The sequence below is a fragment of the Anneissia japonica genome, unplaced genomic scaffold (genome assembly GCF_011630105.1).
Source record: "Anneissia japonica isolate Jap-2015-1 unplaced genomic scaffold, ASM1163010v1 scaffold288252_len263706_cov166, whole genome shotgun sequence".
In the NCBI taxonomy this organism is placed as follows: Eukaryota; Metazoa; Echinodermata; class Crinoidea; order Comatulida; family Comatulidae; genus Anneissia; species Anneissia japonica.
This window is the reverse complement of record NW_022703281.1, coordinates 57,412-74,720: the sequence shown is the minus strand read 5'-3', so window position 1 is coordinate 74,720 and position 17,309 is coordinate 57,412. Positions and strand designations below refer to the sequence as shown.

Genomic DNA, 17,309 nt, shown 5'->3' with positions numbered 1-17,309 from the left:
TGCACCTTTAATGGCAAGTTTATAATGCTGTCTCTTATACACATCTAGATGTGTATAAGAGACAGCTTTTGGAACCTATTAATTGAAGCTCGACCACGCCCACTTTGCTTTCGTTGAGGAAATCTGACCCCTCGTCGGGGCTCCGGCCCCCCGGTCGGGGACCTCGCCCCCCCCCCCGTCGGGCAAATCCTGTTGCCACCTCTGGACCCCACGCCCAAAGAACCCCCCCTTGAAATGACCTGGCTACGGGCCTGCTAATAGAGGTAGTCCTATTCAAAGGACACTAACCAACAAAAAAAAGTGAAATTGTCCCTTTAACTTAAAGGGACAACCCTTAGTAAGGGTTTCGGCATGCTGTGCGACGAACCAATCAGTCAGTGATATATTGAGATCCTCATGCGTAGGCCTACAGGCAACCAGTGTACTTGAAAAAGAAGTGGAGATGTATGTGCAGGTGGTTGGACCATGCAATTAAGTCTGGCGGCAGAGTTCCACAATTTCTGTATTCGTTGAATCTCCTTCTGCTGAGGCTCACTGTAGAGTGAATTGCAGTAGCCAAGACGAGATGAGAGCTCGCACAGCACAGCATGACATGTATGTTGGTCAATAAAGCGCCTTATTCTCCAAAGATTTCGCAGATAGACGTTGACAACACTGCAAATCTTAGTCACTTGTGAATTCATGCTAGCAGTTGAGTTGAACATTACGCCAAGATTACGAAGATTGGTGGTAGGCAATATTATCATGCTGCCATTGATATTAAGCTTGGTGTCTCGGACTTCATTTAGAGAAAAGTGAAGTTTAGAGGCACATACAAAAAATTCCGTCTTCTCATCGTTTAACTTGAGTTTGTTTATATAGCCTACCTCTATGGTTTACCGACATCCACTTCTGGGCATGCAACTGGTAAGTCGATTGGTAAAATAATTGGTTGGATTAAATGGTATGTATATCTGTAAATCATCAGCATACATGTTAAACTTAACACTAGGCGAATGCAGAATGTCACCAAGAGGGCGGATGCAGGGACGTAGCCAGGATTTTGAAAGGGGGGGGGGGGGGCCGTTATGCGAATTACGTATGACCCCGGCGGGGTCAAGTGGCGAATCCCCCTGTGAAGTCTGTCTCTTATACACATCTAGATGGATAATGTGAAAATTGCAATAGACGCATTATAAATAAGCGCAAAAATAATTATATAATAAATCAACAGTGGCAGATCCAGGAATTCGAAAGAGAGGTGAACCAGGGAGGGACTTTCACAGACCGAGGAACCACCCACCTCAGCCCACCAGGGTTGCCCTAATCATAAAAAAATTTATGATTAGGGCATCTCTAGATGGCTGGAAATTACACTCTCGCACTTCAATTTGAATATATATATATTTTTTTCCTTAAACAAATGAAGGTGGTGGGGGGGGGGCCTTGAATCCACCTCTGCTCAAAACATTCTTTATCCAGAATGGTCATAATCACGAAAAATGGACATGAAAAACCAGATCACATCCTAAAAACAAACATCAGTCACTAAGACATACATCAGGAGCCGACTCGATGGAGTTTAATGTCATACCCAGGGAAGGGCACAGATCTGTTTTGAAAGGTGGAGGGGGAGGGCATTTTGTGAGTTGACACCCACCTCAGCAGCCCCACCATGGTTGGAGCTGAGGTGAGAAAATTTGAGGAAATAGTACCTCTAGATGGCTAGAAATGACACTTTTAGTAAAATTCATCATCATCACATCACCATTAGTCAAAATGAAGTGCCAAAAAAAATTGTCATGATCTTTCATCAGGGATTTTTGACAACCATAGAGATCTTATTAATGTGTGTGTGTATACCATAGAAAACAAAGCTTAAAAACATTGTCTTTGAGTATGTACTTTACATAGGCATACTTCAAAAACGTGATTTCACAACCAGCCATGGTGGGGCTGAGGTGAGAAGATTTGAGGAAATAGTACCTCTCGAGATGGCCGAAAATGACACTTTTATATAGTAAAATTCATCATCATCACATTACCATTATAGTCAAAATGAAACGCCAACAAATTTCTCATGATCTTTTATCTGGAATCTACTTAATATCCAGGACAACTTAGGCCTGATTATAGCTTACTAAGCTTTAGCTGTATATACTATAGTATGATCAACAAACTTTTTTTTCGCATTTAGAACAATTTTCTTCACTTTTTATTGCTATTAATATTATTATCAATTATTACTATCGTCATCATCATCATTGTTATTATTATTCCTATTAGTAGTAGTATTATTAAACAAACATTTAAAGAAACTTGCAAAAGGATAAAAACGAAATTGAACCACAGTATCGCATTTCTATCTTAAAAGACCTGGCCTGAGATTTATGGATTTAAGATTTTTTTAAATCACGCTTAGGCCTATGTGTTCTATTATGCCTATGTATAACTTGTACTGATGCATATTTACATGTTTAAAAGTATTAATTTTGAAAGAATTTGTATTGGCTCAAGAATAAACTTTAAAAATTTAACACTGTGTACAAAGGGGGGGGGGGTAGCCGCGGCTCCCACGGCTCCCCCCACCCCTGGATACGTCCCTGGGCGGATGTAGGCCTACATGGTGATAGACAAGGGCCAACAACAGAACCTTGGAGGAGTCCAGGGGATGAGGCGTGGAATGCATGTCAGCAACACGTACACGGCTACTTCGGTTGCTCAGGTATGATTTGTCAGTTTGGTTATACCAAATGTTCGTTCTAAACGAGATCGATATTGATGGTCCACGGTATTGATAGGTCACAGCACTAGCAAAACACCATGATGCTTATCAATAGACAGTGCGACCACATATCCCTGGTGCGACATCGGTAGTATCTTAAGCAGAGCAGTCTCCGTACTATGGTGGCGTATGTAGGCTGATTACATGGGTTCACCAAGACCGTTATCGTCAAGATACACACTGAGCTGATTTAACAACTCTTTCTATAACTTTTGAACAGTACTGTAGAATCGAAACTGGGCGGAAGTGAATTATTGTCCAGTGATGATTTTTTAAGAACAGGTGTGATGATAACTTCCTTAAAGTTACGAGGAAAACTCCAGATAGCAGGGAAGGATGACGACAACTTTTAGGTGGACATTGTGGATCTCATCCTTGGAGATGAAATTTTGTATATATCGTCCCCAAAAAAATCGTTTCATTCAAGTGCACCTTTAATGGCAAGTTTATAATGAGCTTCCTAATGCACAAGAAACAGAAGTATATAAATAAAGTATTACATGAAAATCAGTGTAGGTGCCATGGATTTGAATCCTATATGAAAATGCACACACACAAAAGAAATTCCATGGTTAATAGTTAAAATTAACAAAATTGGTATATACGAAATAACACATGCTGTAGGTTCCGCGTATACCACATAAGTCGCCGTGGTCTAATGAGGATGGTACTCACATTAGTGATAGCGAGAGGTTGCAGGTTCGAATCCCGCCAGACACTTTTTTTTTCATGCAACTGAATAAAGGAACCTTTCGTTGAAAGGCTATGCTTGATGTGATTATAACACATTGTAACCACTCTTTTCCACCTTTTTCTCCAGTTCTTATATATTCAAAAAACTTTATCTCATTAACCGATCCCAAGCTTTTAGTGTATGCTTTTTGTGTCTTAGAAAAGTCGGTTATACAAAATATAAATTTTTCCCTACGGAGACTGGCTTTAACACATGCGCTTTCTGGGTCCTAGACCCAAATGGGCCCCGCAGAGGCTACAGGGCCTCTTTTAGGCTATATAGTCCTACTAATAGGCAAAGGTACAATGCAGATAAAATTAGATTAGTAGTGAAATCAGTGATGCCCTTTTATATTGAGCACGCCTGCACTGTCGCGAAAATTCGGGTACCATCGAGAAATTAGGTTTCAGACTTAAAGTTCACATCATTCCACAACGTCAGGGGCTGAAATGAACCATCACATCCCATCCCATTGCATCTTCTGAAAGATGCAATGGGTTCTTTAAAGTGCACACGAGCCAGATGTATACACTGGACCTCCATTTTAAGTCCTTATCCAAGAAGACTTGGTTCTACCAACCGAACCATGGGCGAGGAGCGGCTGGAACAGGCACCGATGTTAAGGCTGCAGCTAGCGGCGCCCCTCATGCCTTACTGCTTGGCCACTCGACTCGCCCGTAGGTGGGTGTTCTACGTTCTATTCCCATACGAAAAAAAAAAAAAAAAAAAATTTAGTACAGTAAAAAAAAATTCTGCAATTTCTGACGGTTTGCCAACAATACGAATTTTAATACGAAAGTTACACTATACAATCCTATCTAATACAATTATTTCATCAAAATTATTCTGTTACAAACTTAATCCATGCCAGACCAACTTACCACCAAGAAGTGACTAGCATTTTTACAATGCAGTGGCCTGTCCAAATTTTCAAATTCTATTTGACAAAAACATGTAACATGACATGCCAAAATATGGTTATGACATCACATCATTGACCATATATAGGCACATCATAACTATATATGGTCATAAAACAGTTTTTTGTCAAAGAAAATGTGATAATCTAGGCAGCTTTAGAGTGTTACTACTGCAAAAAGTAAACATGAATATAATTCGTACCACATACTAGGGCAGTTGTGACTGTCCCACACATAAATATATTTTCCAGATTATATTTACATGTAAAATGGGTCAAGATTTCCATAAATTCCATCCACATATTTATAGTTTTTATGCACAAATACATATATTTTTATTTGCATGTTAAATGGGTCTGGATTATTAAGGCCCACATTACTGTATATAGTTACTCTACATCAAATAGGTCTGGATTTTTTAGACAAGTCACCTTTAGGTGTCAAATGGATCTAATTTTTGTTAATATTACAAATCTTAAAAATGGGTTTGCACTATTTCTTTTACAAGTAATAGGTCCATTTTAAAACATGGATCAATATAGTCGGACTTGCATATAAAATAGGTACAGATTATAAAAATGAGTCTACATACTATATTTGGTACTTCAATTGAAGTGGGTTAACTTGATAAAAAATTAGTTTACATTACTTTTTTACAAGTAAAATGGGTCCACTTTATGAAAGATAGGTACACAAGTAATATTTAGGCTGAAAATTTGTAATTTATTTAATGAGTCTATATTGTTTTTTTTATTTTTTGTTAGGCATGAAAAAGATGGTTCAATGCTAGTTATATTTGTGCATAAAATTGGTCCAATTTTTTAAAAAGAGTACGAGTTAATAGTATACACATTATTTCACAATTTTTCTATTAATTAAAGTTTGACCTACATTACTACTGTATAGTATAAATTCTAGATATCCTACATTTAAAGCAGGCAAATTACTAATCGTACATTTAAAGACAAAGTGACAAATGAGTAATGATTAACCAATAATTTATTCTTTAAATTTTAGAATCACATTGAAATAGCTATTAGGTTATACTACAAATCAACAAATGATAATCTCTATTGAGATTAACAGCAATTTTAAATATATACTGTTTTAAGTTTTTTTTAAATAAAAAGTTGTCATTCGCTACAAAGTGGACAAAACATGTTTTTTGGCACATTAAATGGCACTTACAATTCTACAAAATTTCAATTTTTTTTTCATCAAATTCACATTCATTTTTTCAGAAAATAACACACTATTAAGCACATACATTAAGTATCATCATATCTACAAATAATATGTTTCATCATCAATGGTGGCACCAACTGGCCACATGGGGGTTTGATGCCCCCAAAAAGGAGGCTGATTTCTCACACAGAAGAATAAGTTGACGACGCCAATGCTCCCCCACCAGCTCCACCAGCTCCACAGACATCATTCGTTTTCACGCATTTTGTTTGTTTTTTTCTCTCGTCCTCTCTATAGCATGCTGCATCCCTTTAAGAATATTTTTCTTCTTCCAGTTTTTGTCATTATTCCAATTTTACATCTTGTTCAGTTTTTTCTACTTTATTGCCAGCCGCTTCTTCAGCACGCTGCATCGCTTCAACGGCAACAACGCATTTCTTGATCTCTTTGCCTATAGCCGCGGCCATTGGAGGAGGCACAGCATTTCCAATCTGAAACAACAATAAGAAAATAAAACTTGTCAAGTCAGGCAATCACTGCATTGTACAACGGTCGTACAATGGATCCAACTCTGCTTCCTCTGAGCGTTAGACAACACGACGCCATCTGCTGTTTGTCGGCGGCAGTCTGAATGGATTGCGAGCGCTTCCTGGCATTGGGTTCTTCATAGAATCGCTTCAGTGCAGTAAGTCCCCGGCAAAAAGCAGTTATTAACATGTGTTGAATATCAACTATAATGTACTTCTTTCTTCTTTACCAATCCAAGTCCTACGCTCATATCATATACAATATCAGTGTCAGACTACCAAAGCACGGGCAAGGGTTAACACTTAAAAATGGGAGACTGACTTGAGAACACTGTGCATTGTAGTCATTAGTGAGTTAAGTGGCCGAGCAGTCTGGCGGTAACCGCACCTGTTATTATTGGTTTGGCCTTGAATTATACTCCCTGCACTGGAATCCAGTTGTACAGTACGAACCCAAGTCTTCAGTGCAATTGACACGTTGTAATCTTAGGCACAGTGTACACAAGTGGCTCATATGCACTTTGGTCTACACCAGTGGTTCTCAACCATTTTTTGTATTCGTAGACCCCTGGGGACATTTTAAGTCTTCACAGACTCAACTGTTTTTATTATTGATACGTTTTCCAATGATTAGCAGGGGTCTCAAGTCTCCTGGAAGTCATGGGAGTCTCCCAAAAATCGGGTTAGCCCCGTGCACTCCCGCAAGCAAGAATCTCCGGAAAGTAACCCATCTCCCGCATAATATTTGCATGTTTTCAATAATTTATTATCACTTATCTCACAGAAGTCAGTCCCGGTGGGTATTACCTTGCATAGCAAATCAAAATTAAAATTAAGTGAATTTTTTCCAACTTAGGATCCCTGGATTAGCAGTGGTAGAATTAGATGTTTATTACACTGCTGTAAGTAAAAACCAACAACATAAATAATGGAATCGTAAAATAAATGGTCTAAAAGTCTTGAAGACCCAAGTGTTTCTCTTTATTTTCTTGTATACCAAAGCTTCTTAATCCAAGTTTCATAATAAATACAAATACAATAAAATATATTAATGCATAATTAAATAAAAATGCTGTTAGAAGAAGATACAAAGTTTATATTGTTTAACCTGAATGGCTTGTTTCTTAATTTAATTTAATTTAAATTTTATTTTATTATTATTATTATTTTTTTTTCGATGATACATGGTCTGAATACTGTCAGAGCCTTCAGATGATTTTATTGTGGAAGACACTCAACGAATACTTTACCATACCATACTTAATAAAAAATACAGTTGAAAAATATATTGGAAAAGAAATCTGCATCTACAGTAGGATAAGGGCGGATAAAAAGAAAAATTATTTTGGGGGTCTAGCTCCTGTTTCCTCCTTGGATGTGCCCCGGCTAATATATTCAGACAGGAGATTCTGTGCAGATATACTGTACAGCAGAAACAGAATAATTCAACAAATATATCAGTTTTGTATTATAAACCATATCTGTAGTGTACTAACAAATTTAAATTATGAGCGGAAGATGCTAAATGAATGAAAAATTTACCAAAAGTAGGTCAGTTAAAACGTCCTAAGAAGCCAGCTTAATATCAACAAAGACAAATATAAAGAATTTTATTAATTACCTGTCTGTGTTTGTCAAGTATTGTGCCATAGAATCTGTAGGTGTCGGGAAATCCCTGTGATCTGGCGCACTCTCGTACACTGACTACACGGTGTTGCTCAGGATGCAAAACACGACCCTTCATTGAATACGGTAAATTTTATACACAATACAATAAATAGTACAAACATTGTTATTTCCCTAATTATTTGGTATTGTTTTCTACATTGTATGCTATGTTGTAAAATCCAATATTAGGTAGTTTTCGTCGCACGACGTTAACCCATGATGTTAACCTTAACGTTAATGGATAACGTCATAATTTACTCATGTTGCGTTGCGGAGTACGTTAATTTCAGGATTTAGGTTCTAGATTTTCAAGTTAAGGTTAACGTCGTGCGGCGAAAACTACCTATATAACCAATCAATAATTTTTTTTTATACAACATTGATGAATTAGTATTTTGTGATGTGAAAATTGTTTGTGTTATCTTACAGTGTGATTTATTTATTTGTCTAACACAAGTAAAAAAAAAAACATGGTTCGAAACTGTAGTTAATAATACATGCAAAACATTGCCTAAAACCTGTTACTAAAAATATAGAAAAAGGTAATGTTATTGCTTAAAAAAGAATGGCCCACTGTTAATGTCTCGAGAGGATCCATAAAAAAGGAAAAAGAATAAAATAATAAAATAAAATAAATAAATAAATGAGTAAGATATTTAAATAAATAAATAAATAAATAGATAAACAAGATAAATAAATAGGATGTACGGAAATGAACAGAATTCAGTTTAGGTACAGACTTAGATAATGTAAATTTAGATTTCTTTTAAAAGATGATAGGCTAGTGAAATTGGTAGGGTCAATTTGGAGGTTATTCCTGCAATCGTCACAAACAATTGACTATTATTGAGCCTTACAAATGGAATGTATAGCCTGCCAGTATTTCTTAAATTATATTGAGTGGTATGGCTGTTGCTACTGAACATTAGGTTAATGGTTTTTGGAAGTGTGCCTTTAAGTAGCTCATACATGAATTTTGCAACTTGCAATTTATGCAAATCATAAATTTTGAGTAGTTGAAGTTTTTTAAAAAGTGGCTCTGAAGGTGCTAAGTAGTGTGAATTAGTGATGACCCTTAAAGCGCGTTTTTGTAGTTTCAGAAGGTTGTTAAGATTAGAACGATAATTAGATAAACTTGAGCAACAATATCCAAGGGGTGGAGTAAAATAGTGTTTATCTTCTCATTCTACCATTCTCTGTGCACTATCGGCTTTGGAATCATTTGTAAATTATTTGTAATTTGAATTTGACTGAAAACAATATTAGCGTGTCCCACTTGCACAGGAAATGAGCTCTCCACACATACACCTACAGATACAGTATGCAGGGGCAAAGGCCTAAAATTTCTTGGAAACTGCCAACGTTTGGGGCAATTTCAGTTTCCAGACAATTTAGAACAGTTTACGGCTGTTCCAAAGATGTGTCTAAACAGCAGAAACATTCTGAAGGAGCTATGCAAACAACACTTGCACTGTCAGTTTAGAAATTAAAACATTTTTTTTTTACTTGACTCCAGTCTGTGTCTGTTACATAGTCTACATTATGATCTGACATTGGGTGATGTTTAGTATAGCTTTACCATTTAGGTTTTGTCTAATTGAGCCACACCCATTAGAAAACAGTCTGAAGCACTTTACTTTTTTTTAAACTAATAACCTATATACTGAAAGTTTTCAACTTATAACCAGAACCTAGAAAAATTCTACGTCACTGCACTTCTATTAGCATCTTTCTTTTTTTTTTTCAATTTGAATTACTAGTTCCTGGAAAATAAAGCTTTTAAAAATGTATTAACCTACTTTATCCATACCACATTTGGTATTGCTCGATAGCTGATTTTGCTGAATAGAACATTATGAGGAAATCCATCCCCTGCTTGTTTTCTATGATTCAGTTATATTGTTAATTTTCATTTTAATAACTTTTTTCTTTTATCAATCATAATACATACAATGTTTTAAATAGTAACTGTAAAATTTCACACATAAAAACAATATTATTTTGCATAATAAAAGCAAAAGATAATGTTACCTGTTTGCCCATAGGTTCTGGGTTAGTGACGGTTGTGCTAAAGAATCCGTCCCATTCCAAACGACCATAGAGTCCAGCCCAATGATTGTGGCGGTTACCAGTGTGTGGTAGACACCAAGGTATAAGTGTATTGAATTGGCGGAAAACCGGATCACAACCTTTGGTTTTCGATTCCATACACTGGCAGACTCCACGCAAAGATCCTGTTGATGATGTTCCATTCTTCTTATCATTATGCGTGTATCGCCTTCAATACAAACAGATAACAACTAATTGAAATATGCAATTTCATACTTATTCTATACTACAGTACTTATATAATTTAGCAAATTTTAGTAGCCCAAATAATTCAGATCATTCTACATTTTTGCAAACCACTCGAAAATGAATGTCTAGCTTAGTGTCTTTAATTGTTAATGGCGTTGACACAAGGAGGTAGATGCACCTGCAAAAATGAATAGGTGTAAAATACTCTGTATAATATAATCTGTGGCCATCCTTGAAGTTTACTTAAATTTTGAAATATTAACTCAAAAGATTTTAATTTTAATTTTCTTTAGATAAATATAGTAATAACAAATCAAGCTAGATATTGAATATTCCAATTGTAGTTACTAAAATATTCAGACACAAAATAAATAAGAAATTAAATATATTTTTTTTATTTATCTTAATTAACAGAGAAAAATGCATTCTTTTTTTTTTTTTAACATTGTACAAAATAGAATAGTAATCAACCTACAGTTTTTGGCAAACATTTCCATCTGGGAGAGTGATGACAATATTAGTAAGATCACGCCAATCTGAGCCTGGGGCCAGCGGAATGTGTCGCATTCTCATGGCTACTAGAGGGCTCATCTCTTTACAGATGTGATCACACAGGATTGGCTGGTATTGGTTACCACGGATCTAATTAAAAATGATAACATTTAAAAAAAAATTAAATATATTTATACTGATACATTTCACAATAACTACAACAATAATAATAGTATCAAGAGCTATTTATAATTTTACTGTAATTTTTTTCACAAGAAATCATTATTAATATTATTGTATTCAGTGATGTTTATTTTATTTTACATTGAAAATAAATTAAAAATTGAAAATATTAACTCCAAAAAATTAAGAAATTTTATTAAAACAAGATTAAGAAATTCTGTATGAGCAAACAACCAGGTTTTCATAAAATTGCTTTACTGTTGCTACAACATTTTTACTGCAATCATTATGTTGTGTAACTGTCCCTCATGCAATCATAAAGGCTCCCCGACCAATCAACGTCATCAAAAGCTCTTGAACATGATAGCGTGTAGCAGTTTTATAGAAACCAGGCTTCAGATATAGAGGGCTTCAATATGCAAAGAAGTTACCTTTCTTTGGAAATCAGATTGTGGATCTCCGCCATACGACATTTCTTGCTTGTTATGTCCGTTGGTAATTTCTGGTAAATCTGACATGGCATCACGAACAGTAATTGTACGATATGGAGCTGATGTCCATTTAGTTGTACTTTCATACTTGCGCTCGTCAATTGCAACAGAGAGTTGACAAGCACGTGGAGCAAAGACGTGAGTTGGCTCTGGGTAGTACGGAAGTTTCTCGCCGGGAGCAGCTGCGAGTATGATTGCTCGGCGTCTGGTCTGTGGGACACCATACTGTCCAGCCTGGAGGACGCCAAATGTGCACTGAAAGATAATAAGAAGAAGGATAGAAAATAGACAGAACTTGGAGGCAACCCCAAATATTCAGGTCCCAAATGTGGACCGCTAAACTCTATGGTCAGATTTAGCTGATATATATTTAACTACAATATTTTAATTGAACACAAGCCAATAAAAATTTCTATGAAAGGTATATAGGAACTATAACTACTTAGTGAGAAAATATTCTTCCATCATTTTCTTACTTATTTAGGCACACACACACACACATGTACCATAATTCCTCTCTTTGATTTAATCTCACAACTTGCAAGTGAAAAGATCACCAAGTGTTTACAGCACCCACGGGGCAGTAAAAAAACCATAATGAACCTTATTGTAATCATCCTTCTTTAATTAATCTAAAAGTTTTTTCTGATACCATACCTGATATCCCATACGGATGAGGCATCTCAGCGTTAACTTGAGCACCATACTGCGCTTATACGACACAAAATTACGAACGTTCTCCAACAGGAAGTATCGAGGGCGGTAGTAATCACAGTAACTCAGGTATGTTGATATCAATGAATTCTAAATAGTAATAAAACGGAAACAAATATTTCTATGAGTATGATAACAATTTAAAATATTTTGAAATTGGTATATATTTTATCCTCCAAAAATCCCAATATTGAGGAATTTAAACGGATAAGAGGGAACAATTTTCTGTAGAAAAACAGCAAAACATTATGAAACTCTTACTTTGAACTTAGAATATTCTCTAGAGTTGAATCGGTTCATACCACTGAAGCCCTGGCACGGGGGTCCTCCGCAAAGCAGTTCTACTTCACCCTTCTGTGGCAACCTTTGACCTGTGTAATTAGTTTTTTCACCCTTCAAATAGAAATTTAAAAAACATACTTTTTAAGTAAATATTGCCCTTAAAAATTCAGCTCTACAGTATTGTGTATAATAATCTACAATATAATAGCACTAATAATAAATGAACAGGAATTTTTTGTTGTTGTGCATCTGAGCTTTATAAAATGTGAGCTCTCACCACAAAATGAATGTCATGGTTGGAAAATAAAAAATAGAAGTTTATAGCATAATTGGGTAGGATCAAATAATGAGCTTTAATTTGGTCTTTGAATGGCTTTCCTAGGATAAGAAGATCTAGATGTAAGCATATGAAGTTAGGTGTAAGAGAACTAAAAATAACCTGTACAAATAATAAGACTAGATGTACAGAATATGGATTGAGAACATTTTCATAGTACGGAAATTCACTTAAAAGGCAAACTTTTATAAACTGACCTGATTTATTTGCATCTAAAAATTAACACCATTTACAACGTAAAAAGCATTAACACACATTGAAACTAGACCATTATTTTTTTTTAGAATTTTCCCTCTTGTACAAGTACAAACATACTTTCTTGAAATTTTAACAAGTCACCTATCATCTCAATGGTGTGCCTAATAAATTGGTGGGAAAATATGGGAATGAGTAAATTCGTCGCTGGCAATGTGATAGTACTTTCTATAACCTCTGCCATGTGAGTTTTTTCGTCCGATTTTTGCATGGCTTGGTATATGTTCAGAGGGTACCCCTCCACCCCAACCTGTGTAATCTTTTGTACTGCCAGCAACATAACACAACAAAGGCAATAAAAAGCATGGTAGCAGGGCTGATGAAAATAAAAAGGGTTTTTAAATTATTTTAGTGGGACGTAACAAAATGCTGTACTTAGCCCACTTGTGGTTTAAAAACTACATTGGAAAGTGCAAAAGACTTACATCATGCTGAATATAACAGAGCGTCAAAGTAAATTTTGAAAACACTAAAGGCCGCAAAATGCAAAACCTTTCCAAAGTGCTTGACATTCGCTAAAAATGTTTCAAGTTACATTAATTTATTATTCTGTTTTGATAAAATCTTTTACTGAGGCAGCGGGCGAGCTTTTAAACCAAGAATGTTAGTCGGGCCGTCAAAAAGTGTTTTTAAATACCTTTACCCACTTGTGGTTTTAAATGTACTGTGGAAGTGCAATAGACCTGTTTTTTAATACGACAAGGAAAAAGAAACCAATTGAGACAAATACCAACAGTTCCTACCACACTAATCGGTGGTGTTCTGCTCCGACCAGCACTCAAGATTTCCGAGCAGAAGTACCAAATTATTGAAAATCATTAAAATCCAAATTTGATAAATATTTAGAACTTTGACCTACAGAATTTTGGTGAATATCTCAATATAAATTCTAGGGATATAGTTATGGTGGGTGTAGCCACCCAGCCTTGAAGTTTTCCACCCAGTCTAAAGCTAATTTTATGGCCCTCCACTCTTAATAACCCATTTTTCCATCCACTCTTATTATTTAGAGTTTTTTAATGATCATCTACCCACCCTTAAAATGTATATCTCCCACCCTTAGTTTTCTACAGCTACAAGCTCCTAAAGTTTTATAAATCCCAAAAATTATAGTGGTGGACGGCAAACTAAAACTTCTGGTAAGAAATCTTGAGTGCTAGACGGGGCAAACCATCGCCGGTCAGCGTGGAAAGAACCCTGCGAATTTGTCTCCATTTATTAAGTCTCTCTCTCCTTATATTCAAAAGCGGCTTTATTGCACTGCCACAATAGGCCTACATTTTAAACCACAAGTGACCAAAGTGGAGCCTGACAGCTTTTTGTTGTGGCCCATTAAAGTAATTTAAAAACTATTTTTTCACGGCCCAACTACCTTTCTTGGCCGTACTTACGGCCCGCTACCTATTATCAGCAAAAGAAACAGAATAACACAATTATAATGGAATATAACTTGAAACACTTTTGTCGAATGTAAAGCTTTTAAAGGCACATTGGAAACATGCTGACAAAGATAAAAGAATAAAGGGTTTTGCATGGTGCAGCCTTTTGTTCATGAAAATTCACTTCGACCTGCTGTATCAAATTAAATATTAAGTAGGTGAATTAGGTTAAAAGCCTGTTTGTGTGGCCAACTGCCAGCCAACAATAAGTAGGTTCACTGCACTTCTAATTTTAAACCATAATTGGGCTAAGCACAACCTGACAGAAATTTTTTAAGTAAAAGTAATTAAAAAAAATCCTGTTTGGCTTAAAAACCCACTTTTAAGGAAAATGCCTATTACCAGTAAAGATCATAGTAGAAAAGAATAATATAAAAGATTTTTTGTGGTGCAGCCTTTAGTGTTCATTTATCATCTGTATCATATTCAGAGCATGTAAGTAGGTTAATTGCACTTCTTTCACTGTATATTTTAAACCACAAGTGGGCTAAACGCAGGCCAACAGGACAGCACTTTAAGCAACCCACTGCGTCTTTCGGAAGAGTAGGGGTTTACCCCGATGCTGTGGTTCATTTCTGCCCCTGTTGTTGTGGAATGATGTGAATATGTAGCTAGTATAAGTGTCTCTTGTCATGATACAAACTGATGTTATTGTTTTTTAGTAGTAATTCCAAAAATGTACAGCATTCATTTTGAAAAGAAGCTCCCTCTGTACTTTGCAAAAGTAGCCTCGAAAAGAAGCCCATCTAAAATTCACAAAAAAATAGAAGCCCAAGGCTTCTATTCAAGGTTAAATGGTATTGGAAAATTAATTCTTTTGGTGTTCATGCAACATTAAACTTTTAAAAGCCATAGTTCTAAATAGTAATTTTTTTTATAATTGTGTTCAACTACCCCACAAAATGGAACACACAAAAGAGAGACCCTGACTATAGTAGATAACGTACCCTCTCCTTGAACTGTATAGAGTTTGTTTTCTATACACAGTAGTCAAGTTTTGCATGAATGATTTTGTTGCCTTTGTCTAAAACAACTTGTTTTTTACAGGCCGACGCCAATCATCTGTCGTTAAAACTGAGAATAAAGTGGTATAACAGCAGTGCATGAAGGATTTTGGAAGCACACTGTAAAAATCGAAGTTTGATTGTGGCCCTCAGTGGTAAATCAAAAACTCACTTTGGCTCTCCAACCGATTTCACAGACCCCCATGTCTACAGTAATACTCATTGTCAATATTTCAATAATAAGATTACAGATAGATGATTCGCCACACAAGTACAACATTAAACAGTGGCGGGTTCTGGAATTCAAAATAGATTTCGCCCATAACGTTACAGAAAGATGGACAAGACTACCTCAGTCCTTAAATTTTACTGCGGCCATTGCCGATAGTGCCCTCCCAGTTGGCCTTGGTGCCCCTGAAAATGAAGCACAACGACAGCTGCTACTTGCCTGCCCTTTTGCAGCCTTGGCCTCGGTGCCCTCACGACGCTTAATATAGATCGTTTGACACGTAAATAAATCTAAATAAGAACGTTCAAATCTTGAAAGAAAACACGAAAGCCAAAAACGTAGGTCGCCTAGGCCTAGATAAGGTTACAGTGAGAATTTCCATGTGTGGTGATACAAACTGTTTTTGGGGTTACCGTTGTGTGCGCATGTGTCTGACTCGAGCATGTGCAGAGCTAGCTAGCCGATCTGACATCATCGCAACTCAAGCATGTGAAATTAACTTAATTGGTTGACAATCGGTCAATCTAGTTAATGACAGCCAGTTTAGAGGTGCGGCCTCCTCTCGGATGACGACACACTGAGCAACATCATCGGATATTAAACTTCTTGAACTTTGACTTTTTGTATACGATCGCCGACCGCCGCAAAAAACTAAAAGTATATTCCAACATTGAATTGATAATTAATAGTTAATACTCTAAACAAAGTCATTTTACCATTGACGACAATGGCTTGGCCTAGCCTGCCAAGGCCTACGCCTAGCCTCGCCACGAATTAAGGCACTCGCAAGAGATTAGTAATGAGGCTAAATCAAATTTTGGACTTGGTGCCTTTTCATTTGGCATTGGTGCCTTTAAAAATCATGTCATACCGGAGGCAGGGGTTTCCCTTAAGGTTTTTCTTAACTAGCCAAGTGGACCAGTAAACTAATATTTTTACTGGTCCTCAGTCCCTTTCACTAGCCACTATCTTGCCAACTTCGAAAGGTCCAAATACCATATTTGTGACATGCTAATCATGCTGGCCATCATGAAGTAACACTGACACTGTGACAGATACAGAAAAATTGTTCTGTTGTCTCTGTATGAAATTATGCCGCGAAATATAAATACAGGAAACATACGATGTTCAGTACGATGTTTGGTTTTCCGGAAAGATCGGTTTGTGGAACATTTCTATTGAATCCTTTCCGAATAAGGTAGGCCAGTTAGGGCCTAGCCTAGACGCTATATAGGCTTAGCATAGCCCAGTCAGTGAATTGGGTATGACTAGCCTACGAAAAGTTAACATATTATTTAACATCCCTTATTGAACATATAATACGTACAGTACCTGTTGTTTAGCTGTGTGCACAGCAAATTGATTTACTGTACCAATAAAATGAATGCTTTTATATTGTTTTTACGGTCTGACATTTTTTTCTAAACTGTAAACACAACACATTCTTCGCGGTCACGATGCGAAATGCACTCTGCCCGCTAATTGGTGAATTTTTTTCATGGGGTCACGTGGCTGGGCAAAAATCCCATGTGCTTGGCTGTCATGACTTCTGATCGCCCAAAGTTTCATAGTGCGTGACAGCTAGCTTGCTGAATTTTTAATTAAACAAATTTATTAAAATAAATAAGAAACCCTCATGTTTTAGAGTCAAATCTAAAATAAATCTTATTCAAATTTAAATGTCATTCTCTGCAAATTTCCTCCGTAATTAGCAATGTTTTTGGGGAATGTGAGTGTAATTTACATGTAGACTGATATATGAATCTAATGACATACCAAATCCGAATT

The 17,309-nt window shown here is 36.2% G+C and overlaps 1 protein-coding gene across 1 annotated transcript in view; it reads right to left on the bottom strand.

Annotated features, from left to right (window-relative positions):
• Positions 1 to 4,255: 4,255 nt before the first annotated feature.
• The window catches only part of LOC117104377 (DNA (cytosine-5)-methyltransferase PliMCI-like), a 30,844-nt gene continuing 17,790 nt past the window's right edge, over positions 4,256 to 17,309 (bottom strand). The window contains exons 25-31 of the mRNA XM_033245201.1: positions 12,237 to 12,368; positions 11,919 to 12,065; positions 11,202 to 11,516; positions 10,571 to 10,737; positions 9,829 to 10,075; positions 7,751 to 7,867; positions 4,256 to 6,093 (exon numbers count right to left, since the gene is read on the bottom strand). Of these exons, the coding sequence (XP_033101092.1) occupies positions 5,947 to 6,093; positions 7,751 to 7,867; positions 9,829 to 10,075; positions 10,571 to 10,737; positions 11,202 to 11,516; positions 11,919 to 12,065; positions 12,237 to 12,368 (1,272 nt within the window). The 3' untranslated portion in view covers positions 4,256 to 5,946. The remainder of the gene's footprint in view (positions 6,094 to 7,750; positions 7,868 to 9,828; positions 10,076 to 10,570; positions 10,738 to 11,201; positions 11,517 to 11,918; positions 12,066 to 12,236; positions 12,369 to 17,309) is intronic.